At 39.1% G+C, this 27,928-nt stretch overlaps 1 protein-coding gene across 1 annotated transcript; it reads left to right on the forward strand.

Moving 5' to 3' along the window:
* The first annotated feature begins 22,968 nt into the window (after positions 1-22,968).
* Positions 22,969-27,077, forward strand: LOC132630963 (uncharacterized). Its single transcript, XM_060346556.1, has 5 exons — positions 22,969-23,118; positions 23,238-23,380; positions 24,042-24,069; positions 26,717-26,945; positions 27,061-27,077. The coding sequence occupies exons 1-5, from the start codon at positions 22,969-22,971 to the stop codon at positions 27,075-27,077; spliced, it is 567 nt and encodes a 188-aa protein (XP_060202539.1).
* The last annotated feature ends 851 nt before the right edge of the window (positions 27,078-27,928 follow it).

Below are 27,928 nucleotides of genomic sequence, written 5' to 3' on the forward strand. Positions count from 1 at the left end.
AGCCGAGGAGGTCATGGAACTCTTATAAGGTTAAGAAAGACCTTTAACAAGTGTCTAAAAGTTTCGGGATCAAGCGAATCGAAGAAATTAAGTTTGCTAAAATTTTGGGAAAACTTGGCAGAATTTCCGACAGAATTTTTGGTCCAACTTTAGAGAGGAATATCTCGCAGAATATGAGGAGTTATGGAATGCATAAGCTATGCAAATTGAAGTTCAGAGAGTCTTCTTTCAAATACAACTGACAGATCAAAAATCTGAGGCGTACAGTAAAAAATATGGCCTGAAAAAATTGTACGATTTTTCTTGCAATTCGACGGTCGCACATTGACGAACCGTGTTGACGGTTCGTCGATGTGCACGACGAGTTGAGTCGGTGCCCACCAACCTTCACAAGTATAAATAGCCCCTCTCTTATTATTTTCATCATATTTCAAGATCTATATACATATATTGTCCTAAAGTTTCTACATCAATCTTTATGATACTTGTTGAAATCTAGCGTCAATTAAGCTCGGGAAGCTCGTGGCAACATCTTAGTGTTGTAGTTGTTGTTGGAACTGAACGGGGGAAGTCAGGGTCACGAGTCCGAAGCTAACAAGGATCAACCCAAGCGTAGTAAGGTTATGACTAAGGGCATATATTTCAATATAGGCTCGGGGAAGGAGCGAGCATCGGAATAAGGATTTGTTCAAAGTGATGGCTCGACAAGTAAGGTATGTAAGGTTTCGCTATCGCTTTCCTTGGCACGAATTAATAGAACCCCTAGTGTACATTATCAATCCATTCGAGTCTATTCCGGATTTCCTACAGTTTACGAAATATATATATTTTACGAAAAATACGTATTTTATGAGAAGTACATATATTTTATGAAAGATGCATATTTTTCCGAAAATCTCTATTTTTTTACTGAATTTCTGATATTTTACGAAATTAAGTAAACGTCCCTAGCTAAGTCGTTCATTGACTCCTATTAAACCGTTTGTATGCTTTATGAAAGATCCTTATGATGTTAGTCTTAGTATTATCATTTAAGTTATTCCTTGGCCTTGATATGTGTCCCATAATATATTCGGAGGTATAACGACCTTACGTCACTCCGAAAGGCCCAAAGTCACTTCTTTGACTCCTCATACACTTATATATATAAAGTATGCACTATTTTACTTTACTGCACCGCGCTATAGTCGGCCAGGCAGGAACGTAGACGTGCACACCACTGCAGTGGGCATGTTATGATGATACCTCGGACGCGGGACGATATGATATATGGATAGGTTTCCCCTTCCACAACACTAACATAATATATGGATAGGGTTGCATGTTCCGCAACACTAACATTATATATGGATCGGGTTGCACGTTCTGCAACACTAACATGATATATGGATCGGGTTGCATGTTCCGCAACACTAACATTATATATGGATCGGGTTGCACGTTCCGCAACACTAACACTTATAATATGTATATTTACTTGCATATGAAAAATGATTTTCTCATGCATGGCATATTGTATGGTCTCAGATGTCACAGTTTACCAGTTATCACTCTTCTCCCATGTTTACATTTATATTTTACTGATGTCATTACTTCCCTGCCTTACATACTCAGTATTTTTATCCGTACTGACCATCCCATTGCACGGGACGCCGCATTTCATGCTGCAGGTCCTGACAGACAGAGCGGAGGACCTCTTCAGTAGGATTGACAGCTCAGCGGCATTAGCAAGTACCACTCCTCCGGACTTGCTTATTCTCGTATATACTATGTTCACATGTTATGCATATGTTACTTTTGGATACGACGGGTCCATGTCCTGTCCAGTATGTCATGTATATGTGCTCTTAGAGGCTTATAAACACAGTGGGTATATAGATGTTATGTCTGGCCTCGGTCCTGTTTTGGTTCTGATATTCTCTTGATAGCTTTGTAGGCTTTATGACACTCATGATGTTGAAGCGGCTTTGTTGGCTCGCCTATATATATATACATGTTGAGTTATTGCATGTTTCTGTATTTGGGCCTTTTCTAGGTGCAGGTGTCCCTCGAGTTATATTATATGATAATCATGGTATATGTTACGCCAGATGGTATCCGGCCTATAGGTCGGTGCCCGTCATGCCCCTCGTTGGGGTGTGACAAACTTGGTATCAGAGCAGGTCAGTCCTAGGAATGTCTATTAGCCGTGTCTAGTAGAGTCTTGTTTATGGGTATAAAGCACGCCATACTTATAAACAAGAGGCTATAGGACATTTAGGAATACTTCATTTCTTCATGATCTAGATCGTGCGATAGAGCCAAGAAAAGAAAATTTTGTTCCTGATCCATTTGTTCCGTTTTGCAGTATTACGGATGAAGAGAAAAGTTTCAGCTATTAAGAGCATGGGCAAGGCCTCAAGGGTTGATATTAAACCAGCGCCACCCACCGATACAGGTCGAGAGGTTGCAGAAGAGAGGAGGGATGTAAGTTATACAATTGAGACAGACCCCTAAGAAATTATCATCGAGACGGACCCCTCAGAGACCAACATTGAGTCTAACCCTTCTGAGATTATGACCTCTATTGAGGAGGATCCATCTGAGGGCTTCTATGAGACGCCTGTCCGACCAGTTTTGGATATGACCCTACCATAGGTGTTAGTCTCACCTTCAAGCCCTGTTGAGCAGGATGTCAGGGGAGCAGAGCAGGGGTTTACACAACCGGTTTCCCCTATGGTACAATACTATGTTAGGGCCGCTATGGATGTTAGCGTGAAAGAGAAACCGGACAGTCCTCAGTCCTGGGCGTCTGTTAACCAGGGATCGCCAGTATATATTATGAGGTACATACAGGATGAAGAGTATAGTCAGGACACAAGGAGGAGAGTAGTTGATGAGAATAGCAGGATTACGCTTAGCAGTGCATCTGACAGAAGCTCTCACATTTAGGATCGAGGCAGACCGTCTACAGGTTATACTAAATCACTCTATTGAAATTACTTATATGATATGCATGTATGTGTTTTGGGACCTAGAAATGCCATTTATTACTTGACAGACGGAAACAATGAAAGTTTGAGGATGAACAGAAGTAAGAGGAATTAGTAATGGTAAGGATATCTCGAGCTAGTTTCAAGAGTGCTAATGGATAATTGGATTGCAATCAAGTCGAATAAGCATAAAGGAACAAGGGGGCCTGAATAAAAGAAGAGTTGAGGTGCGATAATGACGAAGAATTATAAAATGAGTTAGGTTGACAAGTAGACCATGCAAACATAGGAGTTCCGACTATATTTCTCGGGATAATTATGCAAGCTGAATTTGGCTGAGAATGAGCTGCACGATAGATAGAGAAGTGAGCCGTTAAATGTGTTAAGCGCTGCGAGGGAATGATCGTCTCAGAAAGAAGGGAAAAGGACGCTAGTGCCAGTAAGTAAGATGCTGTCAGAGCTAACATTGGAATCTGGATATAAGGGATTCATCATGGTTAGACGACGACTTAAGGATAAAAAGACAAAAGATTGGACATGGAAAAGGATATTGATAAGTGACGAAAGGAAATTCCTTGTAAATTAATTGCGTTGAACAACATTATGAGCTTACATTGTAATGAAAAATGATATTAAGCACGGCTAAATAAAATACGTATGCATGTTTAGATCTCACTAAACACCTGAGGGATGTCGGGGCCGCCCTAGTATGAAATATGTACCCTAATGAGTAAGTGGCTCCTGGAAGAGAGGGATTAAAAGTAACAACATGGCTTGAGAAAAGCAAGAAGGGAGGTAAACGACGGCGGTTACAAGAGAAAAGAATGGGAAATGTATGTCTAACAAATCGGATTTCACCCCGATAGACCACAAGAAGGTTAGAACAATGTGAAAAAGGGCAGGAAACCATAAAGCGGAAAGGAAGAGGATACATAGGTGAACGCGACGGGATCACAATAAAAGGGGAATGGAAAAGAAACAAGAATTGGACAATGGTGTACCCGAGGAGCAAAGGCCAAAAGGTTAAGGATAGCTAAAAAGATGTTGATTCAAGGAGATTAGCACCAATAAGCAAGGTAAATGGATCTCAAGTTAAATAGTACACTAAGAACGTCTAGTCATGAAGAAGGAGTTACAAAGGTGTTAAAGGAAGGCAAGAGATCTAATAGGATACGCTTGGCCTTAGATTAACAAGTAGGAGAAATAAGTAGCTCAAAGACTTCAAGACTGCTAATACAAGGGACACTATGCGGTGAGACCACAAAAATAGGAAGTTGAGCGAGCTGTCCTGAAAATAGCAGATGAGCCATATGAAGACAAAATTTTAACTTTATCATTGGAAGAAGTATGAGTTGGAATGTAGGAAGTTTAAATAACATGGAGATTCCATGACATAGATCCTAAGTACATAGGTATTAAACTCAATTGGTAGGAATGGTAGTGAGATGATAAGCTAGCCCTCCTATAGAAGGAATGACGCGAGAAAGGAGCCTAGTGAAGTACACCACCATAAAGAAAGGGGCAACATCCACACAAACACCTGTAAATGAGGTTTGAGTCAGAACAAGTCACGGGATTACATGGTCTTAAATAAGGGAAAGCGGGAAGACCCGAATCGTTGAGGCAAGTTGTGTACTAGATCTAGAGGACATTGCAATGATAATTGGTACTTGTAGTTCTGTGTCAAACAAGAGATATCACGCAGATGATGCATAACGTGTGGAAACACAAAATGAGAACATACAATGAGGGAGACATTATCCGTAATTGAGTAAGGCGAAATAAAATTTTGAGGTTAGTGCAACGCAACAAAGGGATTCAGTGACAGGAGACCATAGGTCCAGACTCAAAGGACGAACACTGAAGATGATTGTAAAGGAAAAACATATGAAGAAAACCCATAAGAAAGAGACGTCCTATAAGACCCTAAGTCGATAACAGCATATTGCAGCCAAGAACCTAGATGTAGACGAAGGGACGCGAAGATGAAGTAATACTGAAAGGCAAGGAGAAGCAGCTACAAAAAGTAGTACACAACTTAGTTTCCTCTAAGGCTCATGACATGTTCGTAGCATTGGTGGCCAGGGAAGCTTCTCAACCGATAACCAAGTAGAGGTATTAGCCGCTAACATCATGCTTTGTCCCTGATTCCTATGAACAATATTTTCTTTTCCACTACACTAAGAATAGAATGAGAAGAAAAAAGAAATTTTCGAGAACAGAATACTCGCAGAGAGCTTGGTGGGAATAGCTAGCTATGATTAAAGGTGAGCCAATGGCGAAAGTTAAGGATGACATTCGGAGTATGAGGATCCGAAGGTCCGTCCTTGCTAGTCCGGGAAATTGGACCAATAGCTGATGTATGGACGAAAGCGCTTAGAGCTATTAAGGGCTAAACCACGAGGATAAGGCATCTAACCACGAATACAGGGACTAATGTCTACGGATAGCCAATACATAACTAGTTGTACACATGTATTGTTGAAGGTTAGTTTCTAATAATGCTACCCCCAGGACAAATGTCCTTAAGGGAGGAAAGATATTATACCTCGCACCCGATATTACATTCCGTATCATTCGCGCGATTAATCCATTTTAAGTTAGTTGGAGTAAGTTTAAGGAAAAGATCTTCCCTAGAGGATTATAAGTAAAGCTGATCCAGGAGCAATTGAAGACAACTCAAAATCGTCAGAAATCCTATTCAGATGTTGTTGACACCTAATTTTGGCTCACCGTGCTTAAAATTAACGTTTTAGAGCGCGAAATACATTTTTTACACATATTTACATTTTTCAACAATTTAATGATGATTATCCTTATTTTAGGAATTTTATCAATTTATTGTCATTTTTCAAGAATCATTATTTTGCACATGTACAGCGTAATACTACCATTTTTGTGCAATTAATAATTGTTTCTTAATTTTATAGCAGTGCATTTTTGTATCTTATACATTGATATTTAAATTTTATACTTACATTATTATTTACAGATGTATTAGTTAACTACATTTTAGAACAATCTGTCAGTGTAGAAAAAACGGAGCAATTAATTTTTAAACGCAGAGCAAATATTCGATCAAGTCAAGGTCGCGTCACCTTTTAAAAAGTTGACATTTGAGGTGATAGGTTGGGTTCTTGATCCATTGATTAATAAATTTTTATACATTGGTTAAAAGGGTGAAATTCCCATTGGACAATAACTCAAGGATTAAAATAAGCATTGAGGGGACAAAGGGATATGGCTTTATATTTTTTGGACAATAGAAGGGGTTAGTTTGTATTATAAAGGAATAGAGGGGGTTATTTTTTTTGATGAACAGATCTTTTTCACACACAACACGTCACATTTCAGATTTTTGTTTCCTTTAAACCCAAAACACTTTCTCTTCCCTTCACCCTCACCCACAAATCGCCGCCAGCCCCTCCACGCCGGAGCACCGAGCTCCGGCGAACGCCGAACACACAACCCTCTACTCCCTCCGCCACACCTCTCTCCACTGCCAGCTTCCTCCAAGCCAACCCCGACGAACTCCCAACGTCGAAGCTCCGGCGGAAACCTACCGCGAAACAGCCCGCACACCACCACTGCACGACCCCACTGCACCACTTCGTCTCCCCCTATCTCTCACCCACTCCACCGCAAACCACCACACCATCGCCTCCCCCTTTTTTTTTTGGTCCTCGTCACTGCTCCGGTGAGGAGCTTCATTCCCCGGTGAACCGGAGCAGCCAACAAACAAAACAGCTCCACCGCGAGCAACCACCAATCCACTTCTTCTTCCTCACACCACGAACCAAACAACCCCTTCCCCATTCGCCACCATCTCCGATGACTCCCGTTTGTTTCGTGTTTTATACATTTTTCATATACGTATAATTGTGTTTGTTTGTTGGGCTATTTTTTGCGTTTTCAGGCAATCCTTTTGTCCCGTTTCAGATCTGGCCGGAGTTGAATTTTTTGGTGACTGTGTTGTCTTCTCCCACGGCTCCCCCATGTTCTGTGTTTTCTTGTAAATTTTCATATGAGCATGTTGGGATATGTTTTGCTCGCTGTGTTGGACTAATTCTTTTTGCACCTTTACATTGGTCTGCTGCTCCATTTTGCTACTGCGTTTGCTGCTTCATTTTACTATTTCTCTTGTTGCCTTGGACTATTCTGCTCCTGTTATTTTGTTGTTGTTGTTGGTGGTATTTTTGACTGATATAGACCAATTACTACATTTGACTGGCCGATGAAGAAATTTCCGTCGATTTCCAAGGCCTCCCATGTACAAAAGACGGGTTTTTTTATTTTAAGTTTATTCATTATTTCTTTAATTCATTCGATAGTTATTTATTCTCTTACTAACACTTTTACTAAGTGTTTATACAGGTACCCGGAGATACATCCCGAAGACGACATTCGGAAGAAATCCGAAGACTTCATCAAATCACTGTTTGTATTTACTTTTCGCATTTTTTATAACTGTACAAAACATAAACTCATATATAGTGAAAACTTTATTTTTGGAATGACGGTTGATATATTTATTTACTTGTCGCTTTGTTTGTTAAATTTAAAATTGTCATTCGCTTTAGGCAAGACTTAGACCGTCAATACTTCATAACTAGATTAAATTGACTTGGTATAAATACTTTGTTAAATAAATTCACACTTTTGACGATTAGGCAAAAATACTAGTCCATCCTTTATTTTATATTCTTTATACACTCTTAATACAACTTACATTTTATATTGTTCGTGTATACTAATATATATTTTAATTAAGTTAAATCCACCTTTTGACGCTAGGCAAATATTAAGTCGTGCATTTATAAATCTTTTATTCTTTAGAGGCATTACACATCTTCACTCATTTTTTATCCACAATTCCTTATACTTATTTTTTACCAATACTTTTTACAATTATTTTGTTTCTTATTCTTTTGATAAGATATTCATTAAACAAACACTCTTTTTAACAAAAAGGTAGAAACAAGTCGAATAACTTCACTTTTCTGAATAATTGTGCTATAAACTCTTTATACCAATGAATATTCGTAGATTATTTTTACATTCTTTATGGACTAATATACCTAGTTATACAATTCTTTAGACATTTTATGTTCGATATACACTCTTTTATTCTTGAAAATACATTCTTTATTTATTTAATATCCATACATTCTTACATAGACGCACATTCTTTATATCCTTGATATATTTATTTTTTACATAGTCTTACATTCTTTTATACTCTTAATATAGTTACACATTCTTTACACTAACATATATATACACTCTTTGTACTAACAGATATACTTTTATACTTACGAGGTACATTCTCTTTATACTCTTTTATATATTCTTTTTTACTATACATTCTTTATGAATACTTGATACTTGATATAAATACATTTTTATACACTGTATATACTTAGTATATTATCATTTAGTGTAGCTTTCCATGAAGTCATAACATTTTGAAAACAGGTAATAATAATGATAAACAGATAAATAATCCCCCTCTAGTGTTCAATTAAACTAAGTCTAAGGACTGTCTTCGGACAGGCTCTGAGGGATGCTTAATACCTTCCCCTCGGGGTAAATAAAACCCTTATCTAGAATCTCATAGGTTTCGTGGACTAAAATGGAGTAGACACACAAATACATATAGGTTTCCTGATTTTCCTAAAAAATAAGGTGGCGACTCTAACCCTTTTAAAACCAGTTAGAAGAACCGTGAAGTTGCAAACTATCTTGGACCCAGTTCAAAATAGGGCGTAACAGAATGGCGACTCTGCTGGGGATTACCTAGGTTTTGACCTTAACATACATAGCTTAAGTGAGCACTTGAGGGATATGTGATTATTTATCTGTTTTTATTATTATTGCTTGTTATATATATCGTGAACTGCTACAATAATATCTTTGAAAGGACGCAAGCCAAAGCCAAACTTGTGTTCCTTAATTGTTTGACGACACTACATGTTAATGCTTTCTTTATACTGTCATCGCACTTTCAATTGAATCTTTGGCCGTACACACACACACATTGTACACGCGAGTTGTGCTTTTGCGCTCCTCCGAACCTTCTTCAAACTCCTTAGTTTCAAAGTTTGGTGGGCTAGTCTTACTACTTGCCATCTCGTAGTTTTCCGAATATTCTTTATCAGCTTAGGTGAATCTACTCTTAGAATTCTTAGGCCATTATATGTATAACTTTGATCACTGTTCTAGCCGGATTAAATTCATTTTTTATTTGCCACATGCTTTTTGTATCTTACATATTTTTTTTTCACATACTGTATTTATTAGACATTCTTTAGTTGTACATATATACTAGTCATACCTTCTTCCACCTCGTCTGCTTTATCGGACAATTTTGGTTGACTTGTGTTGAGCTTGGAACATTTCCAAACCCTCACACCTATTTTTTTAGTCTTTACGACTACCCTCACAGCCACATTATTTTTCATACCCATTCCCGGCCTTTGCTACCATCATTTTGACTTTACCAATCCTTTTCAATACAATACAATCTTGTACATTCTTCCCATCCCTGGAGCACACTTTTTCCAGATTCACACTCTTGTTCATAGCCTCACTTCTGTTCAATGCAATCACTAATTCATAAAAATCATACAAATCACATACAACACCGTATTTGCCCGAACTACGTCTGACCTGATTCTTGTCCTGACAAGATACGTAGGCAACCCTACACAAGGGTTCGGTCTCCCCACTGTTTCAAAATAATTCACCGCGAAAAAAAAAACCGGGACAATTATTTTGGAGCAGTTCAAAGACGCTCTCCAAAAAGACTTCTAAGAGCGTCAATCAATCCCTTGAAATCCAAAACCAAACAGCGGCAATGCCAGCCTTACCCCAACCATTATCTAGCTTTGGTCCCAAATTCTGGGATATAAGCTTTTCTTCTTCTAAGCATCGCAAGCCATGGAACTTTGGCTTGTCGGTGTTTATTTTTCAACCCGAGGGTTCAACACATGTAAATTCTTCCCCCCTCAACTATACAATAATCGTGCCAACTGATAAGGAGTAATGTCAAAGCTCCACAAACAGTTTGGTACCCAATCATTGCAACCTTACCGATGAGCGCGGAGTATTTTTAGAAACTCCATAAAAGTCGGCATTCCCCCTTATCACCTTGTCAGCGGACGCGGATTATATTTTAAAGCTCCGCTGACGCTGACATTTCCTCATAGCCAACCATGCCAATGGATGCAGAGTAGTGTCAAAGCTCTGGCAACGTCTGACCTTTTCCTCCATAATAATCTTGTCAATGTACTGGAGTAATGTCAAGGCTCCATCTAAAGTTGACCTCCTTCTGCTCGGCTGCCTGTTAGAGTATTTGCAATGCTCTAGCTGTGATCGGCTCATTTTTCTGACCGCCTACCATAGTACTGTCCAAGCTCTGAGCCTATGATTGGTCCCTTCCTGGATAATTTTCAAAAGCCCCGTGCCTGCGATGGACACACTCTTCTGCCATCTGTCGGAGTACCTGCAAAACTCTGCCTTCAATTGGCACCTCTTTTCTTACCTCTCTGAACGAACTACGCTCACCTGATTCTCATAAAAAAATGAGATACGTAGGCAACCCTTCTCGGGTTCGGTACCCCTTATTCAAAAAATACAAAAAATAAATAAATTAGATTCATGTCTTTGACTTGATTGGTACCAACACAGTTAGGAATGTGCATAGGAAAGAAACAAGTAACAATCGATAGAATGGAGAGGACTGACTTCGTGGTAAACCATAGATTCTTTTGGTACCTCTTATTCACACTTTAAGTGACACTTGAAAAATTCTCTTGCATGCTCGTAAGACAAGAATAAAACCAACCTCATTGTTTCATGTGCATTGTGTGGTGAGCTTTAGATAACGTTCAATTGCATTGCATTGTGATCTAGAACTTGGCCTGAATGTCTGTTGAGGCGAAATTATGAGTAACACTTGGTATAGGAAAGGATCGTAGGCCTTCTTTGACCCGTTCGAGCCTTTCTAGCCTACCAAATGACGTTATCCCTAGCATTCCCCCTTTGAGCCTAAAGCCTTTTCTTTGACAACCACATCATAAGACTATACCATTTCTGAGTGCTTACACGCACTATCCCTCTCTTGGCCCAACCTCTCTGAGTGCACTAGAAATGTGCAACCGTGGATAAGAGATCCAAGCTGAAGCTTCCAAAAAAAAAAAAGATTCAACAGTCCGAGGAAAACAAAGACGAAGAACGACCTCCAAAGCAAGAAGGAGCCCAACAAAAAAGAAATCATCAGACATCATTCAGGATCTCGGGCATACAACCCGTCATTCATCTTTATTTTTCACATTCCGGCATACAACCCGGAATTAACATCAGGACTTCGTGCATACAACCCAGGTCAATTCTCTTAATCCCCACAGAGTCTCGGGCATACAACCTCGAACTCCCAAAAAAAAAAAAAAAAAAAGGGCTCCAACTTGCAAAAGAAGTCGCACAAATACGAAAGAAAGGGACAACAAAACGAAGCAGATCAGCGTTAGAGCACACAAATACCAAGCACGGACATAGTGCAACGCTCAAGGAAGAATTAGTCACTCCCTACCCAAATAATATCCTACCATTTTCCCAAGCCTACAATACACACCCGTAACAAGCCCTACGTGATCCTATGCGAAGGGTTCTCACATTAGTGGATACTTACATGACGGCCAAGCCTATGGTATCACAATTGCATGCATTGAACATCCTTTTGAGTGTGAGTGTACTTCTCTAAACGTCCCAAAGTAAAAAAAAAATACTAAATATGTGTGAAAAAGGGACTTTCTTCTAATGAGGGCACTTGAAACATAAGGATAGGTATAGTTCAAAACCTTTACTTGAAGCAAGACGAACAAATCTTGTCGATACTTAAGTATGTTTGAGGTACCACTTGAAGCTGTAGAATTATCACGAAGTCAATCTCGGTTAGCTGGGAAGAAATTGATAGAATTCTTATGCGCAAAACTAATTGTTGGTACCAACTGAAGTCAAGACGTGATTCTCTCCTCACTTCTTCATTTTGCAATATTCTTTACAACAAAAACAACAGAAAATGCATCAAAAAAAAAAAATAGGCGTCCACCTTCTAATGCGGGTATTTTCATTTCAAGTACATTTTTACAGGCGCCCACCTTCTAATGCGGGTATTTTCATTTCAAGTACATTTTTACAGGCGCCCACCTTCTAATGCGGGTATTTTCATTTCAAGTACATTTTTACAGGCGCCCACCTTCTAATGCAGGTATTTTAATTTCAGTTCAGGCGCCCACCTTCTAATGCGGGTATTTTTAATTTCAGTTCAGGCACCCACCTCATAATGCGGGTATTTTAATTTCAGTTCAGGCGCCCACCTTCTAATGCGGGTATTTTAAATTTCAGTCAAGGCGCCCACCTTCTAATGCGGGTATTTTAATTTCAGTCAAGGCGCCCACCTTCTAATGCGGGTATTTTAAATTCCAGTTCAGGCACCCACCTCATAATGCGGGTATTTTAATTTCAGTTCAGGCGCCCACCTTCTAATGCGGGTATTTTAAATTTCAGTCAAGGCGCCCACCTTCTAATGTGGGTATTTTAATTTCAGTCAAGGCGCCCACCTTCTAATGCGGGTATTTTAAATTTCAGTTCAGGCACCCACCTCATAATGTGGGTATTTTAAATTCAGTCAGGCGCCCACCTTCTAATGCGGGTATTTTAAATTCCAGTTCAGGCACCCACCTCATAATGCAAGTATTTTAAATTCAGTCAGGCGCCCACCTTCTAATGCGGGTATTTTAAATTTCAGTTCAGGCACCCACCTCATAATGCGGGTATTTTAAATTCAGTCAGGTGCCCACCTTCTAATGCGGGTATTTTAATTTCAGTTCAGGCGCCCACCATCTAATGCGGGTATTTTAAATTTCAATCAGGCACCCACCTCATAATGCGGGTATTTTAAATTCAGTTAGGCGCCCACCTTCTAATGCGGGTATTTTAATTTCAGTTCAGGCGTCCACCTTCTAATGGGGGTATTTTAAATTTCCGTTCAGGCACCCACCTTATAATGCGGGTATTTTAAATTCAGTCAGGCACCCACCTTCTAATGCAGGTATTTTAAATTTCAGTTCAGGCACCCACCTCATAATGCGGGTATTTTAAATTCAGTCAGGCGCCCACCTTCTAATGCGGGTATTTTAATTTCAGTTCAGACGCCCACCTTCAAATACGGGTATTCCATTTCAAAGCTCTGGCACACAAAGCAGAGTATGCATTAGGATCTCGGCACACAACACGAGATTTCATTTCATTTTAAGGCTCCGACACACAAACCGGAGTATGCATCATGGTCTTCACACACAATCCAGGACTCCTCCCCATTCAAAGATTCGGCACACAACCCGATCTTTTCATCAGGGTCCCGACATACAACTTTGTAGTCCATTTTAATCCATGGCTCTGAGTTTGGTCACCCCTATAGCAATACATCATCTTCCTCCCCAAATCATTTTCCCGAACTACAATCGGTCTGACTCCCATTTCAGGGATGTGTAGGTAACTCGAATTCGAGCACGACCGTTCTTCGTCCCACACCGGCTAGGACAACTCCAACAACACTGGGGCAAAATTTTGATCGGACGATCAAAATTTGCCACAACATCCATTAGTCGTCATTTTTCGAACTATATTGACCTCATTCTCGTGATTGACGAGATATGTAGGAAGCTCTATGCAGAGTTCGGTCACATCGGGGCGAGAATCATTCTTTCCCCAGCAAGTATACAATCTTGCACCCTCCCAGCGTCTCCTAGCTCGACACTGGGGCAATTTTGGAAGCAATGACATGGGTACGTGAATGTTTCGGCCCTGAACAATCCTTTCCTTTTTATCATTTTTCTTTTTTATCACAACCCTGCCGGCGGACGGGGAGTATTGTCAAAGCTCTATCAACTTCTGGCTTCTTTCTCCGTACATATCCTTTTAGTAATTCTTTGCCGAGCCAAAATAGGCTACACGTCAACGCCTTCGTCCGAAAACTCTTTCATCGTCTCCGGTCGAAGAGGGACAAGCTGTTGACACCTAATTTTGGCTCGCCGTGCTTAAAATTAACGTTTTAGAGCGCGAAATACATTTTTTACACATTTTTACATTTTTCAACAATTTATTGATGATTATCCTTATTTTAGGAATTTTATCAATTTATTGTCATTTTTCAAGAATCATTATTTTGCACATGTACAGCATAATACTACCATTTTTGTGCAATTAATAATTGTTTCTTAATTTTATAGCAGTGCATTTTTGTATCTTATACATTGATATTTAAATTTTATACTTACATTATTATTTACAGATGTATTAGTTAACTACATTTTAGAACAATCCGTCAGTGTAGAGAAAACGGAGCAATTAATTTTTAAACGCAGAGCAAAAATTCGATCAAGTCAAGGTCTCGTCACCTTTTAAAAAGTTGACATTTGAGGTGATGGGTTAGGTTCTTGATCCATTGATTAATAAATTTTTATACATTGGTTAAAAGGGTGAAATTCCCATTGGACAATAACTCATGGATTAAAATAAGCATTGAGGGGACAAAGGGATATGACTTTATATTTTTTGGACAATAGAAGGGGTTAGTTTGTATTATAAAGGAATAGAGGGGGTTATTTTTTTTGATGAACAGATCTTTTTCACACACAACACGTCACATTTCAGATTTTTGTTTCCTTTAAACCCAAAACACTTTCTCTTCCCTTCACCCTCACCCCACAAATCGCCGCCAGCCCCTCCACGCCGGAGCACCGAGCTCCGGCGAACGCCGACCACACAACCCTCTACTCCCTCCGCCACACCTCTCTCCACTGCCAGCTTCCTCCAAGCCAACCCCGACGAACTCCCAACGTCGAAGCTCCGGCGGAAACCTACCGCGAAACAGCCCGCACACCACCACTGCACGACCCCACTGCACCACTTCGTCTCCCCCTCTCTCTCACCCACTCCACCGCAAACCACCACACCATCGCCTCCCCCTTTTGTTTTGGTCCTCGTCACTGCTCCGGTGAGGAGCTACATTCTCCGGTGAACCGGAGCAGCCAACAAACAAAACAGCTCCACCACGAGCAACCACCAGTCCACTTCTTCTTCCTCACACCACGAACCAAACAACCCCTTCCCCATTCGCCACCATCTCCGATGACTCCCGTTTGTTTCGTGTTTTATACATTTTTCATATACGTATAATTGTGTTTGTTTGTTGGGCTATTTTTTGCGTTTTCAGGCAATCCTTTTGTCCCGTTTCAGATCTGGTCGGAGTTGAATTTTTTGGTGACTGTGTTGTCTTCTCCCACGGCTCCCCCATGTTCTGTGTTTTCTTGTAAATTTTCATATGAGCATGTTGGGATATGTTTTGCTCGCTGTGTTGGACTGATTCTTTTTGCACCTTTACGTTGGTCTGCTGCTCCATTTTGCTACTGCGTTTGCTGCTTCATTTTACTATTTCTCTTGCTGCCTTGGACTATTCTGCTCCTGTTATTTTGTTGTTGTTGTTGTTGGAATTTTTGACTGATATAGACCAATTACTACATTTGACTGGCCGATGAAGAAATTTCCGTCTATTTCCAAGGCCTCCCATGTACAAAAGATGGGTTTTTTTTATTTTATGTTTATTCATTATTTCTTTAATTCATTCGATAGTTATTTATTCTCTTACTAACACTTTTACTAAGTGTTTATACAGGTACCCGGAGATACATCCCGAAGACGACATTCGGAAGAAATCCGAAGACTTCATCAAATCACTGTTTGTATTTACTTTTCGCATTTTTTATAACTGTACAAAACATAAACTCATAGTATAGTGAAAACTTTATTTTTGGAATGACGGTTGATATATTTATTTACTTGTCGCCTTGTTTGTTAAATTTAAAATAGTCATTCGCTTTAGGCAAGACTTAGACCGTCAATACTTCATAACTAGATTAAATTGACTTGGTATAAATACTTTGTTAAATAAATTCACACTTTTGACGATTAGGCAAAAATACTAGTCCATCCTTTATTTTATATTCTTTATACACTCTTAATACAACTTATATTTTATATTGTTCGTGTATACTAATACGTATTTTAATTAAGTTAAATCCACCTTTTGACGCTAGGCAAATATTAAGTCGTGCATTTATAAATCTTTTATTCTTTAGAGGCATTACACATCTTCACTCATTTTTTATCCACAATTCCTTATACTTATTTTTTACCAATACTTGTTACAATTATTTTGTTTCTTATTCTTTTGATAAGATATTCATTAAACAAACACTCTTTTTAACTAAACGGTAGAAACAAGTCGAATAACTTCACTTTTCTGAATAATTGTGCTATAATTTATACCAATGAATATTCGTAGATTATTTTTACATTCTTTATGGACTAATATACCAAGTTATACAATTCTTTAGACATTTTATGTTCGATATACACTCTTTTATTCTTTAAAATACATTCTTTATTTATTTAATATCCATACATTCTTACATAGACGCACATTCTTTATATCCTTGATATATTTATTTTTTACATAGTCTTACATTTTTTTATACTCTTAATATAGTTACACATTCTTTACACTAACATATATATACTCTCTTTGTACTAACAGATATACTTTTATACTTACGAGGTACATTCTCTTTATACTCTTTTATATATTCTTTTTTACTATACATTCTTTATGAATACTTGATACTTGATATAAATACATTTTTATACACTGTATATACTTAGTATATTATCATTTAGTGTAGCTTTTCATGAAGTCATAACATTTTGAAAACAGGTAATAATAATGATAAACAGATAAATAATCCCCCTCTAGTGTTCAATTAAACTAAGTCTAAGGACTGTCTTCGGACAGGCTCTGAGGGATGCTTAATACTTTCCCCTCGGGGTAATTAAAACCCTTATCTGGAATCTCATAGGTTTCGTGGACTAAAATGGAGTAGACACACAAATACATATAGGTTTCCTGATTTTCCTAAAAAATAAGGTGGCGACTCTAACCCTTTTAAAACCAGTTAGAAGAACCGTGAAGTTGCAAACTATCTTGGACCCAGTTCAAAATAGGGCGTAACAGATGTATGACGGCGAGACCTAGAATTTCCATTATCGATGGGGTACTCTTGAAAATGAAAATATCGTCTATGAAGGGTGTTATGAGATTCGATAAGAAGGAAGAACTCAATCTGAGATTCATTGGCCCTTATAAGATCCTTCGAAAAGTCGGTCAATTAGCCTATGAACTGGGACTTCCGTCAGAATTTAAAAAAAAAAACAGTTCATCCCACTTTTCATGTGTCTATGTTAAGGAAAACTGCGTTGGAGATCCTCCAAGGATTGTACCATTAAATGATATGCAAGTCACGAATAGTTTATCAATCAGATATCGATATGATTAAATGGGAGTTTTATTTTATTTTCCCTCGAGGTAAGTAGTGGAAAAGATACTTATGTGTGTAAATATGATCCTTGAGTGTAAATATGCCAATGATTTACGAGCAGAAAGAGGTGGGATTGGAATTATGGAAACGGAAAGAGTATCGGTTATAAGGATGATGATGCCTAAACTCTAAAAAGGATACAATACGGAACACAAGATTTCGCCCAGGATAGGTATTGTTTGAATGGTTAAAAAGGGATACAATTAGTTAGAAAAGGTAAAAGAGCGATGTATAACACTCAATGAGATAGATATTGACGAGGGCCTCCATATTGTTGTATAGAGTATATTGGCAAGGGTGTTATACAGAGATATGAAATTCATGTATCCTCACTTGTTATTACTTCTGGATGAAGTTCTACTGAAATTTCCATAAAATCTCTGAAATTTTAACATTCGAGGACGAATGTTTTTGGTGGGGGGGGGGGGGGGGGAGAATGTTACACCTCCAAAATTTTCACATTTTTTGCATCGTAAGTAAAGTAACGTAAGTCGGGGAGGTCATGGAACTCTTATAAGATTAAGCAAGACCTTTAACAAGGGTTAAGCAAGTGTCTAAAAGTTTCGGGATCAAGCGAATCGAAGGAATTAAGTTTGCTGAAATTTTGGGAAAACTTGGTAGAATTTCCGATAGAATCTTTGGTCCAACTTTAGAGAGGCATATCTCGCAGAATATGAGGAGTTATGGAATGCATAACCTATGCCAATTGAAGTTCAGAGAGTCTGACAGATCAAAAATCTGAGGCGTACAGTAAAAGATATGGCCTGAACAAAATTGTACGATTTTTCTTGCAATTCGACGGTCGCACATTGACGAACCGTGTTGACGGTTCGTCGATGTGCACGACGAGTTAAGTCGGTGCCCACCAACCTTCACAAGTATAAATAGCCCCTCTCTTATTATTTTCATCATATTTCAAGGTCTAGAAGCTTCACCATAGATACATATATTCTCCTAAAGTTTCTACATCAATCTTTACGATACTTGTTGAAATCTAGCGTCAATTAAGCTCGGGAAGCTCGTGGCAACATCATAATGTTGTAGTTGTTGTTGGAACTGAACGAGGAAAGACAGGATCACGAGTCCAAGGCTAACAAGGATCAACCCAAGCGTAGCAAGGTTATGACTAAGGGCATATATTTCAATATAGGCTCGAGGAAGGAGCGAGCATTGGAATAACGATTCGTTCAAAGTGACGGCTCGACAAGTAAGGTATGTAAGGTTTTAGCTATCGCTTTCCTTGGCACGAATCAATAGAACCCCTAGCGTGCATTATCAATCCATTCGAGTCTATTCTGGATTTCCTACATTTTACAATATCTATAAATATATATATATATATATATTACGAAAAATACGTATTTTATGAGAAGTATATATATTTTATGAAAGATGCATATTTTTCTGAAAATCTCTATTTTTTTACGGAATTTTTGATAGTTTACGAAATTAAGTGAACGTCCCGAGCTAAGTCGTTCATTGACTCCTATTAAACCATTTGTATCCTTTATGAAAGATCTTTATGATGTTAGCATGAGTATTATCATTTGAGTCAGTCCTTGGCCTCGATATGTGTCCCATAATATATTCGGAGGTGTAACGACCTTACGTCACTCCGAAAGGCCCAATGTCACTTCTTTGACTCCTCATGCACTTATATATATAAAGTATGCATTATTTTACTTTACCATACCGCGCTATAGTCGGTCGGGTAGGCACGTAGATGTGCATCCTACTGCAGTGGGCATGTTATGATGATACCTCGAACGCAGGATGCTATGATATATGGATCGGGTTGCAAGTTCCGCAACACTAACATGATATATGGATTGGGTTGCATGTTCCACAACACTAACATTATATATGGATCAAGTTGCACGTTCCACAACGCTAACATGATATATGGATCGGGTTGCACGTTTTGCAACAGTAACATTATATATGGATCGGGTTGCACGTTCCGTAACACTAACACTTATAATATGTATATTTACTTGCATATGAAAAATAATTTTCTCATGCAAGTCATATTGTATGGTCTCAGATGTCACAGGTTACCAGTTATCACTATTCTCCCATGTTTACATTTATATTTCACTGATGTCATTACTTCACTGCCTTACATACTCAGTACTTTTATCTGTACTGACAGTCCCATTGAACGAGATGTTGCATTTCGTGTTGTAGGTCCTGATAGCCAGAGCAGAGGACCTCTTCAGTAGGATTGACAGCTCAGCGGTGTCAGCAAGTACCACTCCTCCGTACTTGCTTATTCCGGTATATACTATGTTCACATGTTATGCATATGTTACTTTTGGATACGACGGGTCCATGTCCTATCCAGTATGTCATGTATATGTACTGTTAGAGGCTCATAGATACAGTGGGGTATATAGATGTTATGTTTGGCCTCGTCGGCCCTGCTTTGGTTTTGATATTCTCTTGATAGCCTTGCCAGCTTTATGACACTCTTGATGTTGAAGCGGCCTTGTCGGCTCACCTATGTCTATGTGTGTATGTGTGTGTGTATATATGTTGACTTATTGCATATTTCTGTATTTTGGCCTTTTCTGCGTGCAGGTGTCCCTCGAGTTATATTATATGATAATCATGGTATATGTTGCGCCAGGTGGTATCCGGCCTATATGTCGGTGCCCGTCATGCCCCTCGTCAGGGTGTGACAAGCAGAAAGTTATTAAGTGCTTACGAGAGCATTTCGGTGATTGATTTTTTGATATTGTTGATGAAGCTGTGGAATTCAAGATGGAAGAGGAAAGTTTAGCAGAAGCTCTTGCTGCTATTCTTATCAATTTTGATGCTGAAGACATCGAGGGTTATGTGGAGATGGTTGATTTGCTTGTTAGGTTGGGCTCTTGTTCTTACCGCCCAAAGAAGCTTTCTCTTGATCTGGAAAAATAGAACAACTCCTCCAGCAAAACCTTCTATCATTGAGCCACCGAAGCTTGAGCTTAAGCTACTCCCATCACCTTTGAAGTATAAGTTCCTTGGTCCAAATAATACGTTACCGGTGATTATTTCAGCATTGCTGACTGAGGAGTAGATCGAGAGGCTTGTGGAGATATTGCGTGAGTATAGGCGTGCTATTGGTTGGACCAAAACAGACATTCGAGGTATTCCTTCTAGGATCTGTGAGCATAAAATCCAGTTAGAAGAGGACAGCAAGCCGAGTGTGGAACATCAAAGGAGACTGAATGAGAACATGCAAGAAGTCGTCAAGAAATAAATCATCAAGTGGCTAGATGCTAGAGTAGTTTACCTGATTGCTGACAATAAATGGGTGAGCCCAGTTCAATGTGTTCCGAAAAAAGGCAGCATCACAGTGGTGCCCAATGCAAAGAATGAGTTGATTCTGATGAGGACTCTGACAGGTTGGAGAGTTTGCATGGACTATCGCAAGCTTAACACTGCTACTTGCAAGGATCACTTCCCTATGCCTTTTATTGATCGGCTAGCGCGGCGGTCTTACTATTTCTTCCTAGACAGGTATTCGTGCTACAATCAGATCAATATCACCCTTGAGGATCAAGAGAAGACGACATTTACTTGTCCTTATGGGACATTCACTTTCAGCAGGATGCCCTTCGGTCTCTGCAATGCATCGGCTACGTTTCAACAGTGTATGATGTCTATATTTTCTGATATGGTAGAAGACTTTCTTGAAGTCTTTATGGATTATTTCTTGGTGGTTGGTAATTCTTTTGATGACTGTCTTGACCATATGGGTCGAGTGCTTAAACGCTATAAGGAGACTAATCTCGTGCTGAATTAGGAAAAGTGCCACTTCATGGTTAAGGAAGGGATTGTCCTCGGGCATAAAATATTTGAAAACGGGATTAAGGTCGATCAGGTGAAGATTGATATGATTTCAAAGCTTTCTCCACCTATCGCAGTTAAGGGTGTCTGGAGTTTCTTGGGACATGCTGGTTTCTATAGGCGTTTCATCAAGGATTTTTCAAAAATTGCCAACCTGGTGTGTAAGCTTCTTGAAAAAGAGGCTAAGTTCGAATTTTATGAGAAGTGCCTAAAGGCATTCGATGAATTGAAGGAGCGTTTGACCACAACTCCTATTATTGTTTCTCCAGACTGGTCTCTGCCATTCGAGTTGATGTGTGATGCGAGCGGTTTTGCTATCGGTGTTGTGTTTAGCCAGAGACATAACAAAATCATGCACCCTATATATTATGCCAGCAGAACATTGAATGTAGCTCAGATGAATTACACAGTGACTGAGCAAGAGCTGCTTGCTATATTCTTTGCTTTTGAAAAATTTCGAGCCTATCTATTGGGGTCCAAAATTATGGTATACATAGATCATGCTGCATTGAGGTACCTAATGGCAAAGAAGGATGCTAAGCCGCAATTGATTCGATGGGTGCTGTTGTTGCAAGAATTCAATTTCGAGGTGAAAGACAGCAAGGGAACTGAGAATTAGGTTGCTGACCATCTCTCTCGGCTTAAAGAAGCCGGGAGACCTTCAGATGAGCTAGATATTGATGACGCGTTTCCAGATGAGCAGGTGTTGGCGGTGTCAATGGAGGTGGCACCATGGTATGCAGACATTGCCAACTACTTGGTGACAGGCATAATTCCAGAGGAGATCAAGTCATACCAAAAGAAAAGGTTCTTGCGGGATCTCCATCAATACGATTGGGACGAGCCATACTTGTTCAAAACATGCACTGATAACATCATTCGGCTTTGAGTTCTCGAGAGTAAAGTGATGAAAATTCTGAAGGCATGCCACGACTCCCCAGTTGGAGGTCATCATAGTAGTAATCGAACTGTTGCTAAAGTTCTTGAATGTAGTTACTACTGGCCTACTCTATTTCATGATGCAAATCTAATGGTGCGGTCTTGTGATCAGTGTTAGAGACAAGGGAATATAGGTAGGAGGCAAGAGATGCCTATGAATTTTGTGATGGAAGTGGAGGTGTTAGATGTTTGGGGCATTGATTTTATGGGGCCCTTTGTGAGCTCTTGTGGCATGAAGTATATCTTGGTTGTTATGGACTATGTGTCGAAATGGGTAGAAGCGGTGACTTTACCTAATAATGAAGCCAAGAATGCCATGGGGTTCCTAAAGAAAAACATATTTACTCGATTTGGCACCCAAAGGGTGATAATCAGTGATGGTGGTTCTCACTTTTGTAATAGAGCCTTCGTGGGGTTGATGGAGAAGTAGGATGTGAAACATAGGGTGGCAACTCATATGATGTGAAACATAGGGTGGAAACTCCTTATCACTCTCAGACAAGTGGGCAAGTTTAAGTCTCAAACCGGGAAATCAAGAGTATTTTGGCCAAGACGGACAATACGAACAGAATTGACTGGTTCTGAAATCTTGATGATGCTCTATGGGCTTACTGGACTGCGTACAAGACCCAGATTGGGACTTCGCCTTTCAGGCTAGTTTTTGGCAAAGCTTGCGACCTGCCCGTTGAATTAGAGCACAAGGCCATGTGGGTGTTGAAGGGCTAAACATGGATTGGGAAAAAGCAACTAAGCTCCAGTTGTTTCAACTCAATGAGATGGACGAGTTCCGCTATCAGTCCTATGAGAGTGCACCATTGTATAAAGAAAGGATGAAGCAGTATCATGACAAAAAGATCCTGAAGCAAGAATTCTACAAGGTGATCCTGTCCTGCTATTTAATTCTAGATTGAAGCTTCTACCGGGCAAGTTAAAATCAATGTGGTCCGGCCCTTTTGAGGTGCTAAGTGTTTCACCTCATGAGGCGATTGAATTGAAGTCTGGAGATGGAACTCGAACATTTAAGGTGAACGGGCAGAGGGTGAATCACTACCATGGTTGCATTGATGCGGATAGAATTGTTGATCAGTACCGGTTGAAGCATCTGGGAATGAATGCTGACCCGGAGAATCCTAACCAGGAGTAAATTGGTGACACCGTCGTGCCGCAATGTTAAATCAAGCACTTCTTGGGAGGCAACCCATGTTTATTTTTTGTCATTTTTGAATTTTTGTAACTTAGATAGTGTGTGTATAGGGTAACGTTTGTTTTGGTGCAGGATGAAAAGTGCAGAAAAACTAGAGGAAACTGGACTTATACGGTCCGTACAATACTCTACGAACTGTATAACCCAATCGTGGAAGGTAAGGAAATTAGTCAAAACACTATTTGAGGACATCATTCAATACGATCAATTTTCACGGACCGTGTAATTTTACACGGACCGTATAAGTGATTGTATAATAATGATGTACTCAAACAGTGGGAAGTGTGAGAACCTGAAGTTACACGGACCGTGTACTTTTATACGGCTCGTATAACTTCTAAAAAAACAAAAAAAAATTGAACAAAGGGTTTTAAATAAAACTGCACCTGCCCGCCTTTTCTCCTCCCCACTTCTTCCGTTAACTCCCACTCCTCTCCATTACTACCCACGGCCATACTACATTAACCCACTACAATTCTACCTCAAATCTCCATAAATACATCCAGGTTTGTCACCAAAACCCATCTTCACAATACCCGAAAACCCTTGGTTCAAGTTCACTAGTTTTTGTTTGTTTTTCACCAATTATTCCTCAAGGATACTTCTCAATATCATCAATACACAGGTATGTTGATGCTTCACTCTTTAATTTTGCTCATATGGGTGTAATTTAAATGTTGGGTGTTGATTTACCTAGGGTTCTAGTGAAAATTTCCATGGTTCATGATTTTTCTAAATGAGGATGAGTATAATGAGCTATTGTGAATTATGGGGTTGGAAATCAACATCTTAATGGGTTCAGGGCATCTCAATTGACGAATTTGAATTTTGGATTCCAATATTCTTATGCCCGCCAAAATTGCTCAAAATTGAATACTAATGAACTGTCAAAATTTGAAAAATGGGTGAAGTCTGAGTAACCCAACCCCCATAGGAATTGAAATCATGGAAGGAATGTTTGTGTGATGATTGTCTTTTAATGAAGCAAAGTCATAAAAAACCAAAATTAAGGTCGTATCTCTGAAAAGTATAAGCGGTTATACGGACCATAGAATTTTATACGGTCCGTGAAAGTTGCTCGTACTTTGAAATGGAAACTCTCCTGGTTCAGTCTCACATAATCATCACTTTATACGGACCGTATAATTTTCTACTGTCCGTGAAAGATTTATATGACCTCAAAAAATATCCAAAAAGATTTTCTCTTTTTTTGTTTGACTTTGATTTCTAAGACCCGTTACTAACAAAAGGTCTTTTGCAGATATGGTCCGAAAACATGGTGTCAGAAGGGGTGCTGGGCCCCGAGCTGGTAGGGGCCGAGGACGAACCCAAGATGACCCAGAGAAAGAGCATTAATTGAGAGATGAGATGTTACACCTTGTAGTTTTCTACATTAAGATTCGTCGTACATTAGCTGTCTTAATTTTGGACACCAGGGTTTGTTTCAAGCATATATAAGGTTGGACATGTTTAACTTGTGTTTATGAGTGTTTAAATTCATGTTTGGTGAGTTACGGAAGGATTGGAGAACAAGTGAATTAAGGAAATTAATTTTGTTTGAACTTTAGAGAAAGGATGGGCAAGTTTCGTACGATAATTTTGGTCTAACTTGAGAAAGAAATATGTCCTAGGATATCAGGAGTTTTGAAGTGAGAAAGCCTAAATTAAAGTTCAGGAAGTCTAGTTTCCAACGCAATGAACCGCGCGTCGATCCGACATCGGAATTAAACGTTATGAGCATTTCAAGACGGACTGCCAGAGCAGGAATTAACCCTATGCGAACGCACCTGCGAGTGACCCGAATGCGTAGAGGAGCACTGAGCAACTCTGTGCGAACGCGCAGATTAAATTTTAAGTCGGTGACAACCAACTTCAACACTCTATATAAAGGCCAAAACCCTCATATTTTCACCCAAATATTTCCCCAAAAGCTCAGCAACATATAGGGGTGTGTGTGTGTCATAAAATTGAGGGATTGGAGTGATTTCGAGTGGCGGAGTATTAATTGAGGCTCGGGTGACGTATAGTGGTGACTATAGTATCATTTTGCGGTGGATCTTGGCTTGGATTCAAGGTGAATATTGAAGATATTGTTGTTCTAGTAAGAACAAGGTATGAATCTCTCCTTATTGATATTGATTTAGGTTTACTTGTGAAGATAGAGCTATTAAATAGTCGTATAATGAATTAGTTGATTGAGAAATCAGGTAAACATCGTGTGGGATGTTTTATGGAGTATATTGTTACAGAGGATGATGTTGTTGATGTTAGTGTTGTTTTTGTTGTTGTTGGTTGTGGTATTGTGATTTCGGGCTAGGGATATAAACAGAGGAGATGCTACCCGAATTTCGGCAGATTCTAAAAGGATTTCATTTGAAGGCTTAAGACAAGCATATGACAATAAGCCTAACAATAGTATGAATTCTCTTGAATGTAGATTTACGAGCTTGGGAGGATAAGTGTTAAGTAGTCATTTTGTGATTGGGAATTGTGATTGATATATGCATAATGGATTGTTAGGGTTTACTTGTTCTTCGTTATTCATTGATAGTTAGTGGTTGCAAACATTAGCTAACGCCATAAACCTTGATTTATTTGGGAGAATAATTAGGGTTCGGCAAGAACAAGTAACAAGAACTCAAGGCGTTAACTCTTGTTTAATAGATTCACTTAGGAATAAGAGAAATTTACTTGGCATAATTAACCGTTCTTCATATCAACTTTCTTATATTTGGGAAAATCATACAAAGAAATAAACTTTATTCATTGGGAAATAGTAGAGATTCACATAGAGGTTAAGTGCATTCACATAACGATCCATTAGAAGTATATCAAGATCAATACTCATGATCATACACTTTACCTGACGGGGACACAACCTTGGTTTCTTTTACCACATATTACAAACCAAAGAAATTAATTAGCAATTAGTCATAAACATACCAACTTTCTACAAAACCATCGGAGTAAGACATTAGACCTAAATAAGGCATTCTACGATTTTAGTAACCTTTTCACACCATATTCCCTATGGGATTCGACCCCAACCTTGTTGGGTTACTATATTTGACATCGTCCGCTTTACACTAATAAAAGATGTAATTTGAGCGTATCAACAACGGATACCGATACGTATTACGCCAAGTTATATTTGAAGGAGATAGTCAGAATACATGGGGTTCCGACATCCATCATATCTGACTTACAAATTGAAGTTACCATCCGAGATGGCTATGGTACATCCTGTGTTTCACATTTTGATGTTGAGATAGTATAAACCTGATCCTTCTCATGTCTTGAATCATGAAGATATTGAAATCAACGAGGGGCTGCCTTATGAAGATGAACCTGTGCAAATTTTAGATCGACAAGTTAGGAAATTGAGAACGAAAGATGTAGCTTCGGTTAAAGTCCTGTGGTGTAACCCTAATACTGAAGAAGTAACTTGGGAAGCTGAGGAGGACATGAAGAAGATATACCCTCAGTTAATCCCTATTGCAGGTATATGTTGAACCTTTCGGTGAATTAATTCTTGCGAAAGATGAAGCTGGAAGTATGAATCCCTCACTCTGGTGTTTAGACTTGAATGATCTAATTTTTGTGTATTTATTTGTAGGTTATCTTTGGGGATAACTCGCTTCGCAAAAGAACTCTAGAAAGTTCTGAAATTTGAGGGCTAGTTCTTAGGCCATGACTTTCATTCGGGGACTAATCATCCTGAGGGGGGGATAATGTAACATTATGTATATCTAGGTTAGGTGTGAATGTGTAAAAATTGGCATTAAGATGACATTTTAGCTATATGAATCCTTTCGGGGTGAATTCGAGTGAAAAATAGTCGTTTTGAAGTCAAACCAAATTTTGAAGTTCATAAGAGCTCTTAAATTTATCTAAGTCTGTGAGACTTCTCACTTATGCCCAGTTTTCGGGTAGTTAAGTTAGGAATCTAAGAAAACTAAAAACAAGTAAGTTGTATATATTTGAAATACCTTTCCAACCATATATTGTGCAGCTCATGCAAAACTACGTACAAAAAGTTATGCCCGTTTTACTGAGGAAGGTCTGCCAGTCACGTCGCAAGGGTGCCACGATTAGAACCTCTCTCTGACCAAATTTTACTCATGTGCGGAAGCCCCATGATGCAGGGGTGGTGCAGATGGTCCCACTCGCCACAGGTCCACGACGCAAAGGTGTCGCGGCCCAGTATTTTTTTGGTTTTGAATTTTATAAGTTTCCCACTTCATTATATTCATTCCCATTTCGTTTTGGCCGACTTTTTAAGAGGAACTAACCCTAAAACTTCCCCATAACATCTAAGATATGTTCTTGATCAATTTCCATCATTACTGCATCAATCTAACATCAAATTGACCCAAGTTCATCTCTCCAAACCCTAAGTTCTTCAAAACTCAAGAGAGGAAAAGAAGGGATGGGTAGAACTTCATCTAAAAGGTATGGATTTCGGTTTTCCTAATATAATTGAT

Source organism: Lycium barbarum, chromosome 3, assembly GCF_019175385.1.
Source record: "Lycium barbarum isolate Lr01 chromosome 3, ASM1917538v2, whole genome shotgun sequence".
Lineage (NCBI taxonomy): Eukaryota > Viridiplantae > Streptophyta > Magnoliopsida > Solanales > Solanaceae > Lycium > Lycium barbarum.

What these genes read in the sequence shown, in the direction of transcription:
- LOC132630963 (XM_060346556.1), top strand. Translation starts at nt 22,969, where the DNA reads ATGGATTGGGAAAAAGCAACTAAGCTCCAGTTGTTTCAACTCAATGAG. An exon ending in CCGGAGAATCCTAACCAGGA is followed by an intron (nt 23,381 to 24,041) that starts GTAAATTGGTGA and finishes TTATTCCTCAAG; the next exon opens with GATACTTCTCAATATCATCA. An exon ending in TCAATATCATCAATACACAG is followed by an intron (nt 24,070 to 26,716) that starts GTATGTTGATGC and finishes ATGTTGAGATAG; the next exon opens with TATAAACCTGATCCTTCTCA.